This window comes from Phacochoerus africanus, chromosome 3 (genome assembly GCF_016906955.1).
Source record: "Phacochoerus africanus isolate WHEZ1 chromosome 3, ROS_Pafr_v1, whole genome shotgun sequence".
Classification (NCBI taxonomy): Eukaryota; Metazoa; Chordata; class Mammalia; order Artiodactyla; family Suidae; genus Phacochoerus; species Phacochoerus africanus.
The window spans coordinates 40963020-40980146 of NC_062546.1; the positions used below are offsets into that span (position 1 = coordinate 40963020).

General features: G+C 37.3%; 1 protein-coding gene across 6 annotated transcripts in view; it reads left to right on the forward strand.

The window, feature by feature from the left end:
* Positions 1-17127, forward strand: part of TASP1 (taspase 1) — a 252935-nt gene that overhangs the window by 47548 nt on the left and 188260 nt on the right. For all 6 annotated transcript variants that reach the window (XR_007133922.1, XM_047771668.1, XM_047771667.1 and 3 more), the window contains 2 exons: positions 213-297; positions 14225-14304. Coding sequence is in view for 5 of the 6 variants with exons in the window: in XM_047771668.1 (XP_047627624.1) it covers positions 213-297; positions 14225-14304 (165 nt within the window). In the remaining variant the exon portion in view is untranslated. The remainder of the gene's footprint in view (positions 1-212; positions 298-14224; positions 14305-17127) is intronic.

Genomic DNA, 17127 nt, shown 5'->3' on the forward strand with positions numbered 1-17127 from the left:
TTACATTTGCTCTTTGCTCGCATCTATAGGTGTTCATATATTTGTCGATTTGATTCTTATTGTTCATGATAATTAAAGGTTTTCATTAGTATACTTAAAGTTTTCCAAGGTATTTGAAAGTTTTTTTTTTTTTTTTTATTGAAACAGCCACAAAACTGAGTGTGAAGCCTGAAGACTTTCTGACTTCATTTTCTGCCAATTTTATTTTATAGGAATCAAGAACCCAGTCTCAGTTGCAAACAGACTCTTGTGTGAAGGGCAGAAGGGCAAGCTCTCGGCTGGCCGAATTCCTCCCTGGTAACTGCTTTGTTCTTCTTGGACTTTCCTGGGTCTTTGGTCTTTGGTGCATGCAGTGTTTGAAGGCTATTTTTATCCACAGAAGTTTGACGCTGTTGGTTACACACCAGCAGTAGCTTGCCTTTGAGAGGAAGTCATGCTTTGTTCTGTGATCTTGGGACATTTTGTATACTTGATGGAGCTCCGGATGGAATGGACTATTTTGGATTAAAGCAGAAAAGAGATCAGAGTTAATTTTGGGTTTTATTATTGATTATAGAGATGCTTTGCTGTTAATAAGCATTCAGCTGGTGGCTTTTTATTATAAAATTTTAAAGTATCTTACATGCTTGACTCCAGACTCTAAACAAATATTTAATTTTGAGAAGTTCTCAGAATAAAAGTGCCTATTTTTTTCTTCTTCTGGAGAAACACATTGTGACACTAAAATTAGTAAGATTGCATGTTTTCTCTAGCATTAACATATAATTTTCATTTAAAAAAAATCTTTGAACTTTTCAAATATTCGTAAAAGTAGAGAGGACATTGTAGAGTCCTCATGAACCTGTCATCCAGCTCCAATAATTAACAGTATTTTTACCCTTCCTCTGTCTCAAATGCACTTTCTTTCCTGTAGTATTTTAAATCTTCACCATCGTTTTTAACCCTTAAATAGTTTTACAAATTTCTCTGCAAAATGTAATCACCATCCTATGCCTAATAATATTAACAAATATGCCTCAATACTGTCTTATAATCCACACCATATGTTTTCAGCATGCTTGGCTGTTAAGTTTCCATTAGTATCCTGTGTTGAAAGTTGTGATAATGGTTCTATAGGGACCTTTCTATTCAACTGTTTTAATTTCAAGTCATAGAAAATAAATTAATATAGCTTTGAAAAATCTTGAAACCTTCTAACCTTCAAACATATTCAAGGTATCTTTATCTTTTTTTTTTTCTTTTGCTTCTTAGGGCTGCACCTGTTGCATATGAAAGTTCCCAGCTAAGGGCTCAAATTGGAGCTGCAGCTGTTGGCCTGCACCACAGTCACAGCAACACCGGATCCTTAAGTTTACTTATAACTCTAAAAGTAGGAAAAGTGATTTTAAAAACTTTACACATACTCTTCTCATAGTTGATGTTAAAGTCATGCTAATTTGTTTGATTGGTATGAAGTCATCAACCCAAAATTTACTAAATGTTTGTTTAGTACATGTACAGAGTCCTACTATCTATACGTTTTTAGGGGAGTAACAGGTATAAAAACATGATCTCTGGGTTTATATTCTCCTCAGTGTTGATTTTCAGCATGGCTCTTTTCCTTTACCGACATGTGCTGTTATATGTAAAGTGTAGTTCAATCTAAGTAAACCAATTTAGAAGAACCTTGTCCAGGAGGGAGGAAGCAATGCCTTTGTTTTAGTTGATAAGAAAAATAGCATAAACTCTGAAAAGTATTTTAAAGTTGATCTGTAGACACATCATAATCCCAATCCCCCTGCTCCTCATGATATTTACCAGGCAGATTCTCAAACTTACATGGAATAAACAGGTGTACAACAATAGCCAAGACAATTTTGAAATAGATCAAAGAGTTGGATTGATTTAGGTACAGAGATATGTAAAAAGATCATTAGGGCAGTACTGGACGTCTAGGAGCAGACCTAGTATATAAATGAAGTTAGACTGTGATAATGATGTCATCTCAAAGTGTTGTGGGGAAAAATGGTGCTGTATTAGGTACATTGTGTTGGAATGAGTGGCTACCTAGTGGAAAAATATTAAAATCCCGAGTCACACCGTTAAAAAAAACAAAGTTCAGGAGTTCCCGTCGTGGCGCAGTGGTTAACGAATCCGACTAGGAACCAAGAGGTTGCGGGTTCGGTCCCTGCCCTTGCTCAGTGGGTTAAGGATCCGGCGTTGCCGTGAGCTGTGGTGTAGGTTGCAGACGCCGCTCGGATCCCGAGTTGCTGTGGCTCTGGCGTAGGCCGGTGGCTGCAGCTCCGATTTGACCCCTAGCCTAGGAACCTCCATATGCCGCGGGAGTGGCCCAAGAAATAGCAACAACAACAACAACAAAAAGACAAAAAAAAAAGTTCAAACTTGAAAGTGAAAAAACCTACTATGAAAATTTTAGGAAAAAATAGGAGCGATTATGCTTATGACTGTGGGGTAGCAAAGACATTATTAAGATTAAAAAATAAGGCTAAATATTCATACATGACAGGTGAAAACATATAGCTATTAATACAATTAAAGATACATGATCTGAATTAAAAGACAATGGCCTTTCAAACTGAGAAAAATTGTTTGCAGCATAGACATTAAACAAAAGATTAGTATTTATGGTGCTTAAGAATTATAAATATCAATAAGAAAAAAACTTTAAATTTTAAAAATTGGTAAAGGATACAAATAGACAATTTTTTTTTTTTCTTGGTCTTTTCTAGGGCCACACCTGAGGCATATGGAGGTTCCCAGGCTAGGGGTCTAATCAGAGCTGTAGCCACCGACCTACGCCAGAGCCACAGAAGTGCAGGATCCGAGCCGCCTCTGTGACCTACACCACAGCTCACAGCAATGCCAGATCCTTAACCCACTGAGTAAGGCCAGGGATCGAACCGGCAACCCCATGGGTCCTAGTCGGGTTTGTTAACCACTGTGTCACGACCGGAACTCCCGAATAGACAATTTATAGAAAAGAAAATATTGATGGAGTATAAATACATGAAAAGGTGCACAGTCATAATAGTGATCAAAGAATTGGGAATTAAAATGATGAGATGATATCATCACCTTATTTAGAGTAGCAAAATTAACAAAGACTGATTATATCCAGTATTGTTGAGGGTGTGGAAAAAAACAGGTTTTTTGTCCTATTAGTGGTGGGAACATAAATCGATACAGCCAGTTGAGAGACATTTTAATATTATTTGTAAGTGAAAGATTGAAAATGCACATCCTGTGTGCTCTAGCAGTTCTATATCCATTCTTTTTCAGGTTCTTTTCCCATATAGGCTATCACAGAGTATTGAATAGATTTCCCTAAGCTAAATATTAGGTCCTTGTCACCAATCGATTTTGTATATGGTGGTGTATATTTGCCAATCCCATTCTCCCAATCCATCCCTCCCCTCAGTGTTTCCCCTTTGGTAACCATAAGTTTAGTGTCAAAAATCTTTGAGTCTGTTTTTATTTTGTAAATAAGTTCTACCAGTTCTGTCTTAAGAGATAACACCTTCATGTGTCCAGAGGAAGGCCCGTATAGCACAAGAAGCTTGTAGCAACTGTGGTATATAAAACTGCAAATAACCTAAGTTTGTCCATCAATGGTTAACTAAACTGTTCTCTATAGCATAAAAAAGAGAAACATTTATATATACATAGGAACATGCATAGATCTTTATTTTGTGGAGTAAAAAAATCAGCTTGCTGAATGGTGTATTTGTTCAGTTTAATTTATGTCTTAAAAATTTACAAATTAATGTGATGAACACCTGTTTTCCCCCCACCCAGGTTACAAAATAAAATATTATCAAGGGATTTGAAACTGCCCAGACTGAACCCTTTCTTTCCTTCTTTTTTTTTTTTTTAATTTGATTATTTTTCATTGAGGAAAAAAATCGCATAAAATTCACCACTGTAGTCAGTTTTAAAGTGTACAGTGGGTGGCTTTTAGAACATTCACAATGTTGTGCAACCGTCATGACTACCTAATTTCATCCATTTGACATTTTCATCACCCCAGAAAGAAATCTGGTACCCAGTAAGCGGTCATGCTCCCCTCCCCCAGCCCCTGGCAACCACTGATTTGCTATCCGTGTCTGTGGATCTGCCTGTTGTTGATATTTCATGGAAGTAGAATGTTATGAAATTGTGGCCTTTTGTAGACTGAACCCTTTTTTAAAAAAATTATTTATATATGTTTTAATTATTCAAATAATTTTAAGAACTCATATACTTGAGGGTCTGAAAGTCTAAATCCAAACATCCAGAAACCAGCACTAAACTTTACAGACTTCTCTCACTTAATCTTGAAAATCTGTGCAAATTTCTTTTGATACAAACATAATATTTTCAACCTTTACTTATTGATTGAATTATACAACATTCCTACCACTACCACCATTATCAAGAAGAGAAAGAAAAGAAGTTCCCTGGTGGCCTAGCAGTTGAGAATCTGGCATTGTCATTGCTGTAGCTGGGGTCACTGCTGTGGCACAGCTTCAGTCCCTGGCCTGGGAACCTCCACATGCCACAGGCACAGCCAAAAAAGAAAAGAAAAATCTTGGTGTAACAGTGATGCTGTAGGATGCACCATGCACCCATGGTACATCCTTCAGGGTTGGACCTCATATTCCCAGGGATACTCAAACCCAGAGAAGAGGCAACCCAGCCTAGCAGCCTGGCAGCCTGGCAGGCTGGTGAGAGGCTAGTTGTCATGAGGCCTCGCTTGGGATCAGATGGACATCACTATTCAATGGCTGCATTTTCTCTCTCGAAAGCCTCTTCCCTCAAAACAATCCTGTCTTGGCATCTGCTTCTCAGAGTACTTATTTCCCCAGGAAGGGACTGGGGGCTCTTGGGCACTAGTAGCCCTCTGCAGACACCACTGCCAGGGATTCAGTGCGGTGGTTGCACAGTGTAAGGAGGTGCTGGGGTCAAGAGAGGATAAGAAATATGGTGTTTCAGCAGAGTCTTATAGGATGAGTCAGGGAGGATGATAGGTTCCTAAGGGTGATGGTGGATGTGGCTGTGGATGTTGTTCAAGTTGAACAACACAGACAAGTTAAATTGACAGCTTTTATGACTTGAAGCTAGCCAGAACCCAGGTTGGGACTTGAACCCATGTGCCAGGATGCAAACCCAGCCTAAACCCAGATTGGGACAGTTTTTCACTTACCAGGTGTTGGACCTGCTCAAGTTCAGGTTCTTTGTGCCTCAGCACAGAAGGAATTCAGCGAGAGACAAAGTGATAGGCAAGAAATAGATTTACTAAGATAAGATGCTTGTGAGAAGTGCAAGAGTGCAGGCAAGGAGGTTCTGCCTTAACCCTTTCTAATGACATCCTTATCCTTTCTGCTGTCTTATGTCCATACTCTGACCCTACCTCCGCCCCTGCCCCTAGGTACCAATCGTCCTGAGTTTAAGCTTTTCTCATTCTTCTGCATTCCTTTGTAGTATTAAACATATACAGTACAGTCATGCTTCATTTTGTTGAGCTTCACAGATATTGAGAGTTTTAAAAAATGAAGTTTAGTGACAGTTGTGCTTTGAAGAAGTCTATTGGTGCCATTTTCCAGCAGCATTTGCTCACTTCATATCTCTGCATCACATTTTGGAATTCTCACAATATTTCAAATGTTTTCATTATTATTGTAGTTATTATGGTACTCTGTGATCAGTGATCTTTAATGTTACTGCCATGACTTGCTGAAGGCTCAGACGATGGTTAGCATTTTTTAGCAATAAACTATTTTTAACTAAAGTATCTACAGTGTTATTTTAGGCATAGTGCTGTTGCACACTTTACAGACTGTGGTATGGTATAAACATACTTTTTGTATGAACTGGGAAACCAGAAAATTTATGTGACTTGCTTTATTGTGATATTTGCTTTATCGTGGTGGTCTGGAACTGAGCCTGCAATATCTCTGAGGTATGCTAGTACTCTTTCTTTTTAGATGTACAAAAAAGTTCTGGAAAGAAAGTTACCAGACTCACTGTAATTACCTCTAGAAAGGAGGAAGGGGGGAACAGGATGAGGCAATTGTTAGAGGGGATATGTGCAATATGTTTGTATTTTACAAAGATAAAATATATGGGAAAATGTGATGGCCATTAAAATGATTTCACAGAATGATGCCTCTACAACTGTCTGAAATTAGCTACCTGATTTTCTTATATGCATAGTTCTTCAGCTTTGTTCTTTGTTTTCAAAATTGCTTTGACCATTTTAAGCATTTTGCGTTTTCATATGAATTTTATTTTTTTCAATTTTAAGTTATTTTTATTTTTAAAATTAATTTATTTTTTTAGGGCTGCACCCACAGCATATGGAAGTTCCAAGGCTAGGGATCAAATTAGAGCTGCAGCTTCCAGCCTACACCATAGCCACAGCAATGCTAGATCTGAGCTGTGCCTGCAGCCTACACCGCAGTTTGTGACAACACTGGATCCTTAACCCACTGAGCGGGGCCAGGGATCCAACTCGCATCCTCATGGGTACTAGTCGGGTTCATTATGCTGAGTCACAACGGGAACTCCTCCCATATGAATTTTACTATTATTATTATTTTGATTTTTCAGGGCTGCATTTGTGGCATATGGAAATTCCCAGGCTAGGGGTTGTATTGGAGCTGCAGCTGCTGGCTATAGCCACAGCAAAAGTAACATGGGATCAGAGCTGCTTCTGCGACCTACAGCAAAGCTCATGGCAATGCAGATTCTTAATCCACTTAGCGAGGCCAGGGATTGAACCTCCATCCTCATAGATACTAGTCAGGTTTGTAACCTACTGAGCCACAGTGGGAACTCCCTCCCACCTGAATTTTAGAATTAGTCTCAACTTCTTTGAATAGCTTGCTGGAATTTTGCTTATGTTTGTAACTTACCCATTTTTTAAGATCTTTAACCTAGCCGAACAGCTTTTATAATTTTTAGTATATAGGTCTTGCACAGGTTTTATGAAATTTATACTTGTGTTTCTTTTTGATGCTGTGATATATTGTATATTTTAAAAAGTTAATTACCAATTGTTCCTTGCCAATATAGAAATATGATTGATTTTTATTATATTGATATTCTGTCTTGGGAATTTGCTAAATTCATTTGTTCTCTTACTGGTTTTATAGATGCCATAAGATTTTCCACATAAGTAGTTGTGTCTTCTGGAAATAAAGATAGTTTTACTTCTTCCTTTCTAATCTAGATTCCTTTAATTAATTTCTTTTTCCTTATTACATTGGCCAGCACTGCCTATGCAATGTGAAATAGAAGTGTGAGAGTGGACATCCTTGCCTTGTTAGTAACTTTAGGGAGGAAACATTTGGCCTTTCACCATTAGGTATGATGATTGCTGTAGGTTTGTCATAGATGCTCTTTACCATGTTGAGTAAGTTCCTTCTTTTCCTAATGTTCTGAGAGTGTTTTTTATTTTTTTATTTTATTTATTTATTTATTTTTAATGGCTGCACCCATGGCATATGGAAGTTCCTGGACCAGGGATTGAATATGCACCTCTGCAGTGACCCAGGCGGTTGCAGTTGGATTCTTAATCCATTGCGCCACAGCAGGAACTCCTGAGAATTTTTAATAGGGATGGATATTGTTTTGTATATGTTCAAATGCTTTTATGCATCTATTAAGATTATCTTATAATTTTTAAAATTTAATTAGTTAATATAGTGATTGATTTTCAACTGTTCAAGCAACATTGCATTCCTGATGTAAATCCCACTTGGTTATAGTGAATTGTATTCCTGGGTTAAACTCTGCTTGGTTATAATGTATCATCCTTTTTATATGTTCTTGGATCTAGTTTGCTAATATTTTGTAAAGAATTTTTGCATCTATGTTTATGAGAGAGATTGGTCTGAAGTTTTCTTGTAGTTTTTGGTTTGGGTTCATTTTGTTCCTTGGATATGTAGGGATATATATTTCATCAAATTTTGAAAAAATTTGGCTATTATTTCTTCAGATAATTTTTCTGATCCTTTCTTCTCTTCTATCCTCCAGGATGCTAGTCACACATATATTTGACCTCTTGTAGGGGTCTTGCAGATCATCGATCATTTGTTTATTCTTTCCATTCATTTTTCTTTTTCTTTTTTTTTTTCCTTTTGTCTTTTTGCCTTTTCTAGGGCCGCTCCCTTGGCACATGGAGGTTCCCAGGCTAGGGGTCTAATTGGAGCTGTAGCTGATGGCCTACACCACAACCACAGCAATGCAGGATCCAGCCACGTCTGCAACTTGCACCACAGCTCACGGCAACGCCAGATCCTTAACCTACTGAGCAAGGCCAGGGATTGAATCCGAAACTTCATGGTTCCTAGTCAGATTTCTTAACCACTGAACCACAACAGGAACTCCATCCACTCATTTTTTTTTTGTTTCATTTTGAATAGTTTCCATTACTGTTTTCAAGTTCACTGCTTATTTTTTTTGGCAATATCTAATCATCTGTTAATCCCATCCAGTTTATTTTTCATTTCTGACATTGTGGTTTTTCATCTCCAGAAGTTCAATTTGCATCTTTTCCATGTATCTACTTAACATGTTTAATTTTTCTTGTAGTTTTTTGGAATTATAGTAAATGTTTTAATATCTTTGTTTACTAGTTCTCTCATCTTTGTCATTTCTGGGTTTTTTCGGTTGAGTGATTTTTCTCATTATGTTATATTTTCCTGCTTCTTTGCATGTTTGGTAACTTTTTATTGGATTCCAGACATTGTGAGTTTTGCCTTATTTAGTGTTGGATATTTGTATTTTAATTCTAGGATGTGGTTAATTTATTTAGAGACAGTTTCATCTTTTCAGGTCTTGCTTTATACTTTGTTACACACAATAGAGAAGCATTTAGCCTGGAGCTAATTTTACTTTGCTGTTGGGAAGAACCCTTCTAAATACTCTAACAGATGCAACTAGAATGAGATTTTTTACTTTGACTGGTAAGAACAGGAGCTGGTTCTCGTCCTGTATGAACTTGGTAATAGTTTCCTCTAAAACTTTCATGTTATTCTTTCCCAGGCTTTGGATAATTTCCTCTTAAACATGCACTGATCTCTAGTCAGTTGAAGATTAGAGGGGAGCTCTGCAGATTTCTTCAGTCCTTTCTCTCTGCAGCCCTTTTCTCTTTGGTTGTCTGGATGCCCAGCTCTCTGTCTTCAACTCAGAGAGACTGCAGGGCTCTGCCTGAGTTCCTGTTCCTTTGTTGTGACCCCGAATCTCTCCAGGCAGTAAGCTTGGGCCATCATGAGGTTTACCTTGATTGTTTCCTTTCCATCAAGGATCACTAACTTGTGTTGCCTACCTTTTTTTTCCCCCCATTGGTTCAAGCAAGAATATAAATGTGTTCCCTGTTACTCTGTCTTGTGCAGAAGTGGAAACCTTTCACATATTAGGAAGTTCTCTGTATGCTTGTAATAGTTTAAAAAAACAAAACAAAAACAGAAAAACTATAGTGGGCATTTTGATTCTAAAGATGCTTTTTTTTTTTGTCTTTTTAGGGCTGCACCTGCGGCATATGGAAGTTCCTAGGCTAGGGGTCAAATTGGAGCTATAGCTGCCAGCCTATGCCACAGCCACAGCAATGCCAGATCTGAGCCTTGTCTGTGACCTACACCACAGCTCATGGCAATGCCAGATCCTTAACCCACTGATCAAGGCCAGGGATCTGGCTTCATGGATGCTGGTTGGGTTCGTTAACCGCTGAGGCACAATGAGAAGTCTGCTAAGGATGTATTGTTAATTTCTTTAGTTGTCAATTGGTTATGTTGTGGTTAAGTTTTTTTTAAGCCATTTTTTAGAGGCATGCTAAAATATTTATAATTGTAGTTATATGATAGCTGGATTTTACTTCAAAATCTAGATGGGTGTATAAATGAATGAGATAAGCAGTGTATTAATAATTGATGAAAGAGGGTGATGATCCAGTGAGTTCATTATACTCTTCTCTGTAATGTGTATGTTTGAAAATTTTTATAATAAAAATTTTAAAAAGAGTTCAATCCTTATTATTTAATTTGGTTATTATATCTTATTTCCACATACAGCGAATTCTGTTTTATTTACACTTTGTGCCACCAATTTGTCTTTCTTCAATTTTGTGTATTTATGATAAATAAAGAAATGATAGGTAAAATAGAAATCTGTTAAGTCCAAAGAAGCAGCTCTCGTTTCTGCTGTGGCACAATGGGGATAGGTGGCATTTTGGGAGTGCTGGAACACAGGTTCAATCCCTGGCCCAGCACAGTGGTCTAGGGCTCCAGTTAAGCTGCAGCTGCAGCTCGGATCTGATCCCTGGGCTGGGAACGGGCAGATGAAGGCTGTCTTGAGTCAGGGTCAAAACAGCAAATATACAAAGAATAGCTGTCATTTTTCTACTCTTTCTCATCCAGAATAAAGTATTTTAAGCAGTTTTGAGAGCTTTCTGAATCATTCAGTTACACATTTTTTATGATTATAGTGTCATAGTTCTTTGAAAATGGGTGGTCCCTGTCCATATGATTGTAATCGACATCACTGTGTTTCTGGGTGTTTGGCTGTGGCTAGTGCTTGAGCAGCACTTAAAGGTCAGCTTGTTACCATTTTTAGTCCCCCCACTTTGGTGCTGGTTTCAGTAGAGTTGCTATTGTTTCATATACTTCAGACTTGCTTTAATGTACATTAAGGTAAGCATAGTACAAGGAAAATGCTGTCGTTTAGTGAATTTTGACACCTTTGTTTACTATTTTAATACCTTGCAAATGTTTATTTAATGCTTTGTGCTTTAGGCACTGTTCTGAATGCTTGCGGTATATGGATACTGGTGAAAAACCAACATCCTGCTCTAATGAAGCTTATAGTTTACTTGAGGGAGATAGATATAAACAATAGAGATAACATTAAGTTATAAAATATATATTATGTGAGAAGGTGGAAAAAAGAAAAGAAATGTAGAAAGGACAGAGTGAGAGGGATGGAGAATCCTGGGTAGGGGAGTGCCATGTGCTGGGTACAGTTTTTTCTTTCATTTTTTTAAAGTTTTATTGAATTATAGTTGATTTACAATGTTGTGGTACTTTGTGGTATACAATAAAGTGATTCAGTTATACATGTACCCACATCCATTCTTTTTTTTTTTTTTTAAGATTCTTTTCCCATATTTTTGGGTACAATTTTAAATAGGCCTCATCAAGGAGATGTATTTAAATTTCCTAATTGCCATTTGGGAAATAGGGAAGATCCTGGCAGAGGGAACATTCTGGGTGAAGGCCCTGAGGCAGGAACCCCCTTGGCATGTTTTTGTGTTTTCACAAGAGGCAGGAGTAGAGTAAGCAAGGGGGCAAGAGGGTGCAGAATGAGGTGAGGAGGGCACAGAGTGTGTCAGATCACTTGGGAGCCTGTGGATTCTGCGGAAGACACCGAGTTTTACGCTATAGTCCTCATGAGAGGTTTTGTAGAATTCTGAGGAGTGTTATTATGTGACTTGTGTGCTGAAAGGACTTGTGGCTGGTGTGTTGAGATTAGACTGGGCCAGGGGATAGAGCAAGGCATCATGGAAGTGATGGTGCCACTGCAACAATCCAGGTAACAGGTGATGGAGGCTCAGACCAAGGTGGGGGCAGTAGAGGTGGTGAGAAGCTGTCAGATTCTGGATGTGCTAAAAAGGTAGAGTCAATGGACTGGCTAATGAATTGAGGTGAAATGTCTCTAAAAGCTTCCTCCCTGGAGAGTCAGAAGAATATTTGAGAAAAATTTGAATTGGTGCTGTATTTAATGTTCTGGAAAGTAATCTTCCTTCCTTCCTTCCTTCCTTCCTTCCTTCCTCCTTCCTTCTCCTTCCTTCCTTCCTTCCTTCCTTCCTTCCTTCCTTCCTTCTTTCTTTCTTTCTTTCTTTCTTTCTTTCTTTCTTTCTTTCTTTCTTTCTTTCTTTCTTTCTTTCTTTCTTTCTGATAGTATAGTTTTTAGCAAAAGCCCGTGAAGCTTTATAGCATTTTAAAATGATTCCAAGAGCAGTTATATGCCATTTTGTCTACTAGACAAGGGATTTTTGGTAGTAAGTGAAGGTCACATATTCCTTATTCTTATGGATAAGTTGACATCTAGATATTCACCTTCCTGTGAATATTGTAAAATGCCTCAGGTACTTAAAAACTTGCATAGCAGAAAATAGCAAATGGATTTTATTTAGAATAAAACTTATGAATGATTAAGAAGTGAAAAATAAAGCTAAGAATATTTTATAAAATACTTCTGGTTCCACATATTGGGATTGAATCCCAAATGACCAGTGAGTATGCTGAGAATACTAGATTCAGTTGCAAACTTCTGTCCTGATCATTTAATTTACTAGTTCATCATCTCTTTTACAGCTTCAGATGAAGAAAGGTTATTTCTTATATCAAAGTCTTTTTAGTGCTACAAATGCCATCAGGACAGTTCAGCTTGCAGCCAAACCTCAGCTAATCTTCCATTTGACCTTTATGTGACAGCTTTTTTTTGCAGTGGTCTTCATTTGATACAGGAAAAGGTGAAATTGTTTTCTATTTTTGGAGTCCTTTAGAAATTTTTTAAAAAATAGAAGTTTGAAGAGGTACAGTTGTTTATTTTTTTTCTTTTTCTTTCTCTTTTTTCTTTTTATGGCTGTACCTGTGGTGTTTAGATGTTCTCAGGCTAGGGGCTGAATCATAGCTGCAGCTGCAGGCCTACACCACAGCCACAACAACACTGGATCCCAGACACATCTGCGACCTATGCCACACCTCAACAACCCTGATCTGCGGCAACAGTGGATCCTTAACCCACTGAGCTAGGCCAGGGATTGATCCATATCCTCATGAACTATCTGTTGGGTTCTTAATCTGCTGAGCCACAGCAGGAACTCCCAGTTGTTTACTCTTGTTGGCTTTCTTGTTCCTCTCTCTCTTTTTTTTAAGGTTCCTTCCATTCCCACTGTTTTATATATATTGGAAAACATTTACTGGGCTAAACCATTTAGTTTCTCATTGGAACCATTTGGATATGTTTCTAAGTAATTGCTTAAGCTTTTTTTTTTTTTTTTTAATCTGTCATTGATCTTATTAATAATCAAATCTAAAGACTTCAATATGTATTACTTTGAGTCCTTAGTGTTGGAATGATTAGAAGAACAGAGATAAAATATAGGGAGCAGGAAACTAATGAGTAGGCACAAGTTCAAGGAATCCATTACTAGTTGGCTGAGATCTTTAAGAAGTTGGCTGTGGAAGGAGATGAAGTGATTGATTACTCTGGTAACTGCTTGCTATTACTGTGTTGGGGAATTGGCTGGTTAATTATCCTGCAGGCTATTCAAAATCTTTTAAAGGAAGTCTTTCAGTTAGCTAAAAGTATCCTTTTATTCATTTTGTTATGTTAAAACTTGCAGTTTAGGGCTTAAAAAAATTATTTTGGGGACACACCGCACTGCTTACCACAGTAAAAATGATTCTGAGAGTCATATGTATATTTTTATTGCATCGACACTTAGAAATGTAAGCATGTATCATTGTGTTTGGCCATCTCCGGATGTACCCCACTCATTTTGGGTAGATCCAGGTGTTAGATGAGGCAAGAATGCCACATCTGGGAAGTTCCCTTTGTGGCTCAGCAGTAACAAGCCTGGCTAGTATCCATGAGGGTGCGGGTTCATCCTGGCCTTGCTCAGTGGGTTAAGGATCTGACATTGCTGTGAGCTGTGGTGTAGGTCTCAGACCATGGCTTGGATCTTGCGAGGCTGAGGCTGTGTCTGTGGCATAGGCCAGCAAATGTAGCTACAGTGTAGCCTGGGAACTTCCATACGCCACAGGTGCGGCCCTAAAAAGCAAATAATAATAAATTAAAAAAGTAAAAGAATACCACATCTGAAGACACTGACTTAAGCTTTGGCTCTTAACCTGATTGAATAGATCTTGTGTGTACACTGAGAACCATGTTGATCCAAGATAAATCTTAATATTTTCCACTGGGAAATCAGTTATTTTTACTTCTTATGTTGCATTTTGCCAATTTTACTTGTGAGTTATTGCAAATGATATGGTACCATTTCCAATTGTAAAATTTCTACCTTGGGGTAAAAAAATTAAAAGAATTTTTTTGGCATTATAGGCATATTATTATTTTGAGTTATTGCAAAACTTTTCCAGTTGCCTTACTATATTACTTTGTTGAATATTTAGGAGAAGATGACACTGAATTTTTAAAAGAATAATTTTTCTGTTGTTAGCTTTTTAGTTGGAGAAGGAGCCTACAGATGGGCAGTAGATCATGGAATACCCTCTTGCCCTCCTAACATCATGACCACAAGTGAGTAAAAACTTTTCACAATTAAGCTGTGTTAGCATATATACCTGAAAGTGTTACATTGCTTTTGGTCCATATAGTACCTCTATTTAAGCAGAAAACTTGTATGTGGAAATATTTTAGTTAAATAATAGATAGGAAGTTAGTTGATCTTAAGCCACCTTTATATTCCTGAGGCTCCCCCCCCCCCCGTTTTTTCATGCTTTTATAGAAGTATTGCTAAAGGATCCCTTTTAGGTTACTTAAAATAATTACTAACAATAAAACTGTAATACCACCCGCTCAGATAGAGAGAAGAAAACATAAGTCAACATGAATCATACTGATCCTTGAGCCGAAGAAGACCTATCTATGTTCTAAGTATATGAGAAGGAAAAACAAAATCGTGACTGCAGAAGAGTTAAGACTTGAAAAAAAAAGACAGCGAAAAAACCCCCCGCTTGTCCTGAATATGACAGTGGGTACATATCCTTAATCTCTGAAGAGTTTTGCCAAAATAAAAGTCACACAAATACATGTAATGCCCCAATAGAATAAAGGTCAAAAGTCGTATAACAAACAGAGACATTCAAATTAAGATGTGTACATGTTAAGTCTCTTCCGTCTTACTTGGTGAAAAAGTTAAAAAATATTATGTTACTGCTGGTAAGCATGTAGGAAAATGAAGATAATACATTGTAGGTACAAACGTAAATTTTCAGAAATTTTGGAGGACAGCTAAGTAGTATAGATCAAAAGCCTTAAACCCATTCTACTTCTTGGAATTTGTCATTAAAGATTTATGTAGGAGGGTGCTCAGTGAGCATTATTAAGAATATAAAAAATTATGTATAAAAATAAGCTGTAAGGATATATTATACAACATAGGGAATATAGCCAGTATTTTGTAATAACTATAAATGGAGTATAGCCTTAAATAATTGTACAATCACTGTTTTGTATACTTGTAACTTATGTAATATTATACATTAACTTTACCTCAATTAAAAAAGGGAAAAAGGAAAAACATAAAATATTATAAAATATTTAAAAAACTTATGTCTAATGCAGAGGAATATGAGTAAATAATCACATATTCTTGTAATGAAATTCTTTAAAGTAATTAGTAATTGTTATAAAGACTGATGTCTGTTAATGATCAAATCTAATAATAAAAAGTGAAAAATGAGGTTATAAATATATATATAGGTATCTGTGTTTTATATGTCTATTTTAAAAAAGAAATCATGGCTACATATTTATCTATAAAACAAAGAAATAATAAAAATATACTACATGTTTTTAAAATTTTTTATTTTATGAAGTAATCTATGAATATAATATAATCAAATGGAAAAATGAGGAATCATTAACTTCACGGAAACCAAGTTGTATAAAAAAAATCATTATCTGTCATAGCAAGTGTGTAAGTGTAATATGGATCAGCTCTTCGTAATATTATATTCAAGATAAATTTCATGTGCCACTGAAAGCTGTAATATTAGGAGCCCGGAAGGAGAAAAAAAATGGGTGTATGTAGGGAAGCAGGGAGTGTGAGAGTTTGTAATTCTCATGCTCCCATCACGAAATCTGCCTTGAAATCTTTCCCATGGAACTTGTTGTAGAGCTTTTCTATCAGGCAAGCAAGTCAGCTCACCTGGCAGTTCTGCTTTGTGTTCCCAGCAGACACACCACCTGGGAGGAAGATTGGGGTGGGGAGTTGGGTGCTCCCCAAGCCTGCCTTGGAGCCATTTCTGGCCTTCTCCTCCCCATCATATTGAAATTCCCCTTTCCTCTCTCCAATATCAAATTGTTTCCTGAATACCATTTTTTTCCCTCTGGTTTTACTCCCTCATTTTGTTTATGCAAGATAGGAAATCACTTTCACTTAGGTTTCTGAAGAAATTGCTTTATCTTCTAATTTCTAGTCTAGTCTTGCTGCTATGTAGTCCACTGGGCATTTTAACTCCCATTTCTTTGTGGTGTGTTTTTCTTTTTTGGAAAGAAGCCTTTTTTTTTTTTTTTTTTTTTTTAGGGCTGTCTTCACAGCATATGGAGGTTCCCAGGCTAGGGGTCTAATTGAAGCTACAGCTACTGGCAACAGCCACAACCACAGCAATACCATATCCGTGCCACATCTGTGACCTACACCACAGCGCATGACAACGCTGGATCCTTAACCCACTGAGTGAGGCCAGGGATGAAACCCACAACCTCATGGTTCCTAGTTGGATTCGTTTTCCCTGTGCCATGACAAGAACTTCTGGAAAGAAGTTCTTAATTGCTAGTGCAGTGATATCTTGGGTTGGGTCTATCTTGTGATGGGTCTTTTTGTACTCATTATACTCCTCTTTTGGGCTCTCCCTCTGAAAATTCATGTGCTTCTCTTTTGGAGAAATTAAAAAGAAATTGTGTAATAATTTCTCCTCCTACCTCTTCTGTATTATATTATTCTAATTTCTATTAATTAGATGTTGAATCTTGTGCTTTAATCCCATGTGTCCTTTTCAAAAGTCCCCCCCCCCACCTTTTAAAAATCTCTACCTTTTTTTCTACTGTCTGGGAAGTTTCTTCAGTTTTATTTTCCAAACCACTCTCTTTCCTTTTTTTTTTGTTTATGTTTTTGTTTTTGTTTTTGCTTTTTAGGGCCACACTTGCAGCATATGGTAGTTCCTAGGCTAGGGGTCAAATTGGAGCTGTAGCTGCTGACCTACACTATTGCTCATGGCAATGCCAGATCAGTTAACCTACTGAATGGGGCCAGGGATCAAACCTGTGTCCTCATGGATACCAGTTAGGTTCATTACTAATGAGACACCATGGGAACTACCTCAAATGTTTCTTTCT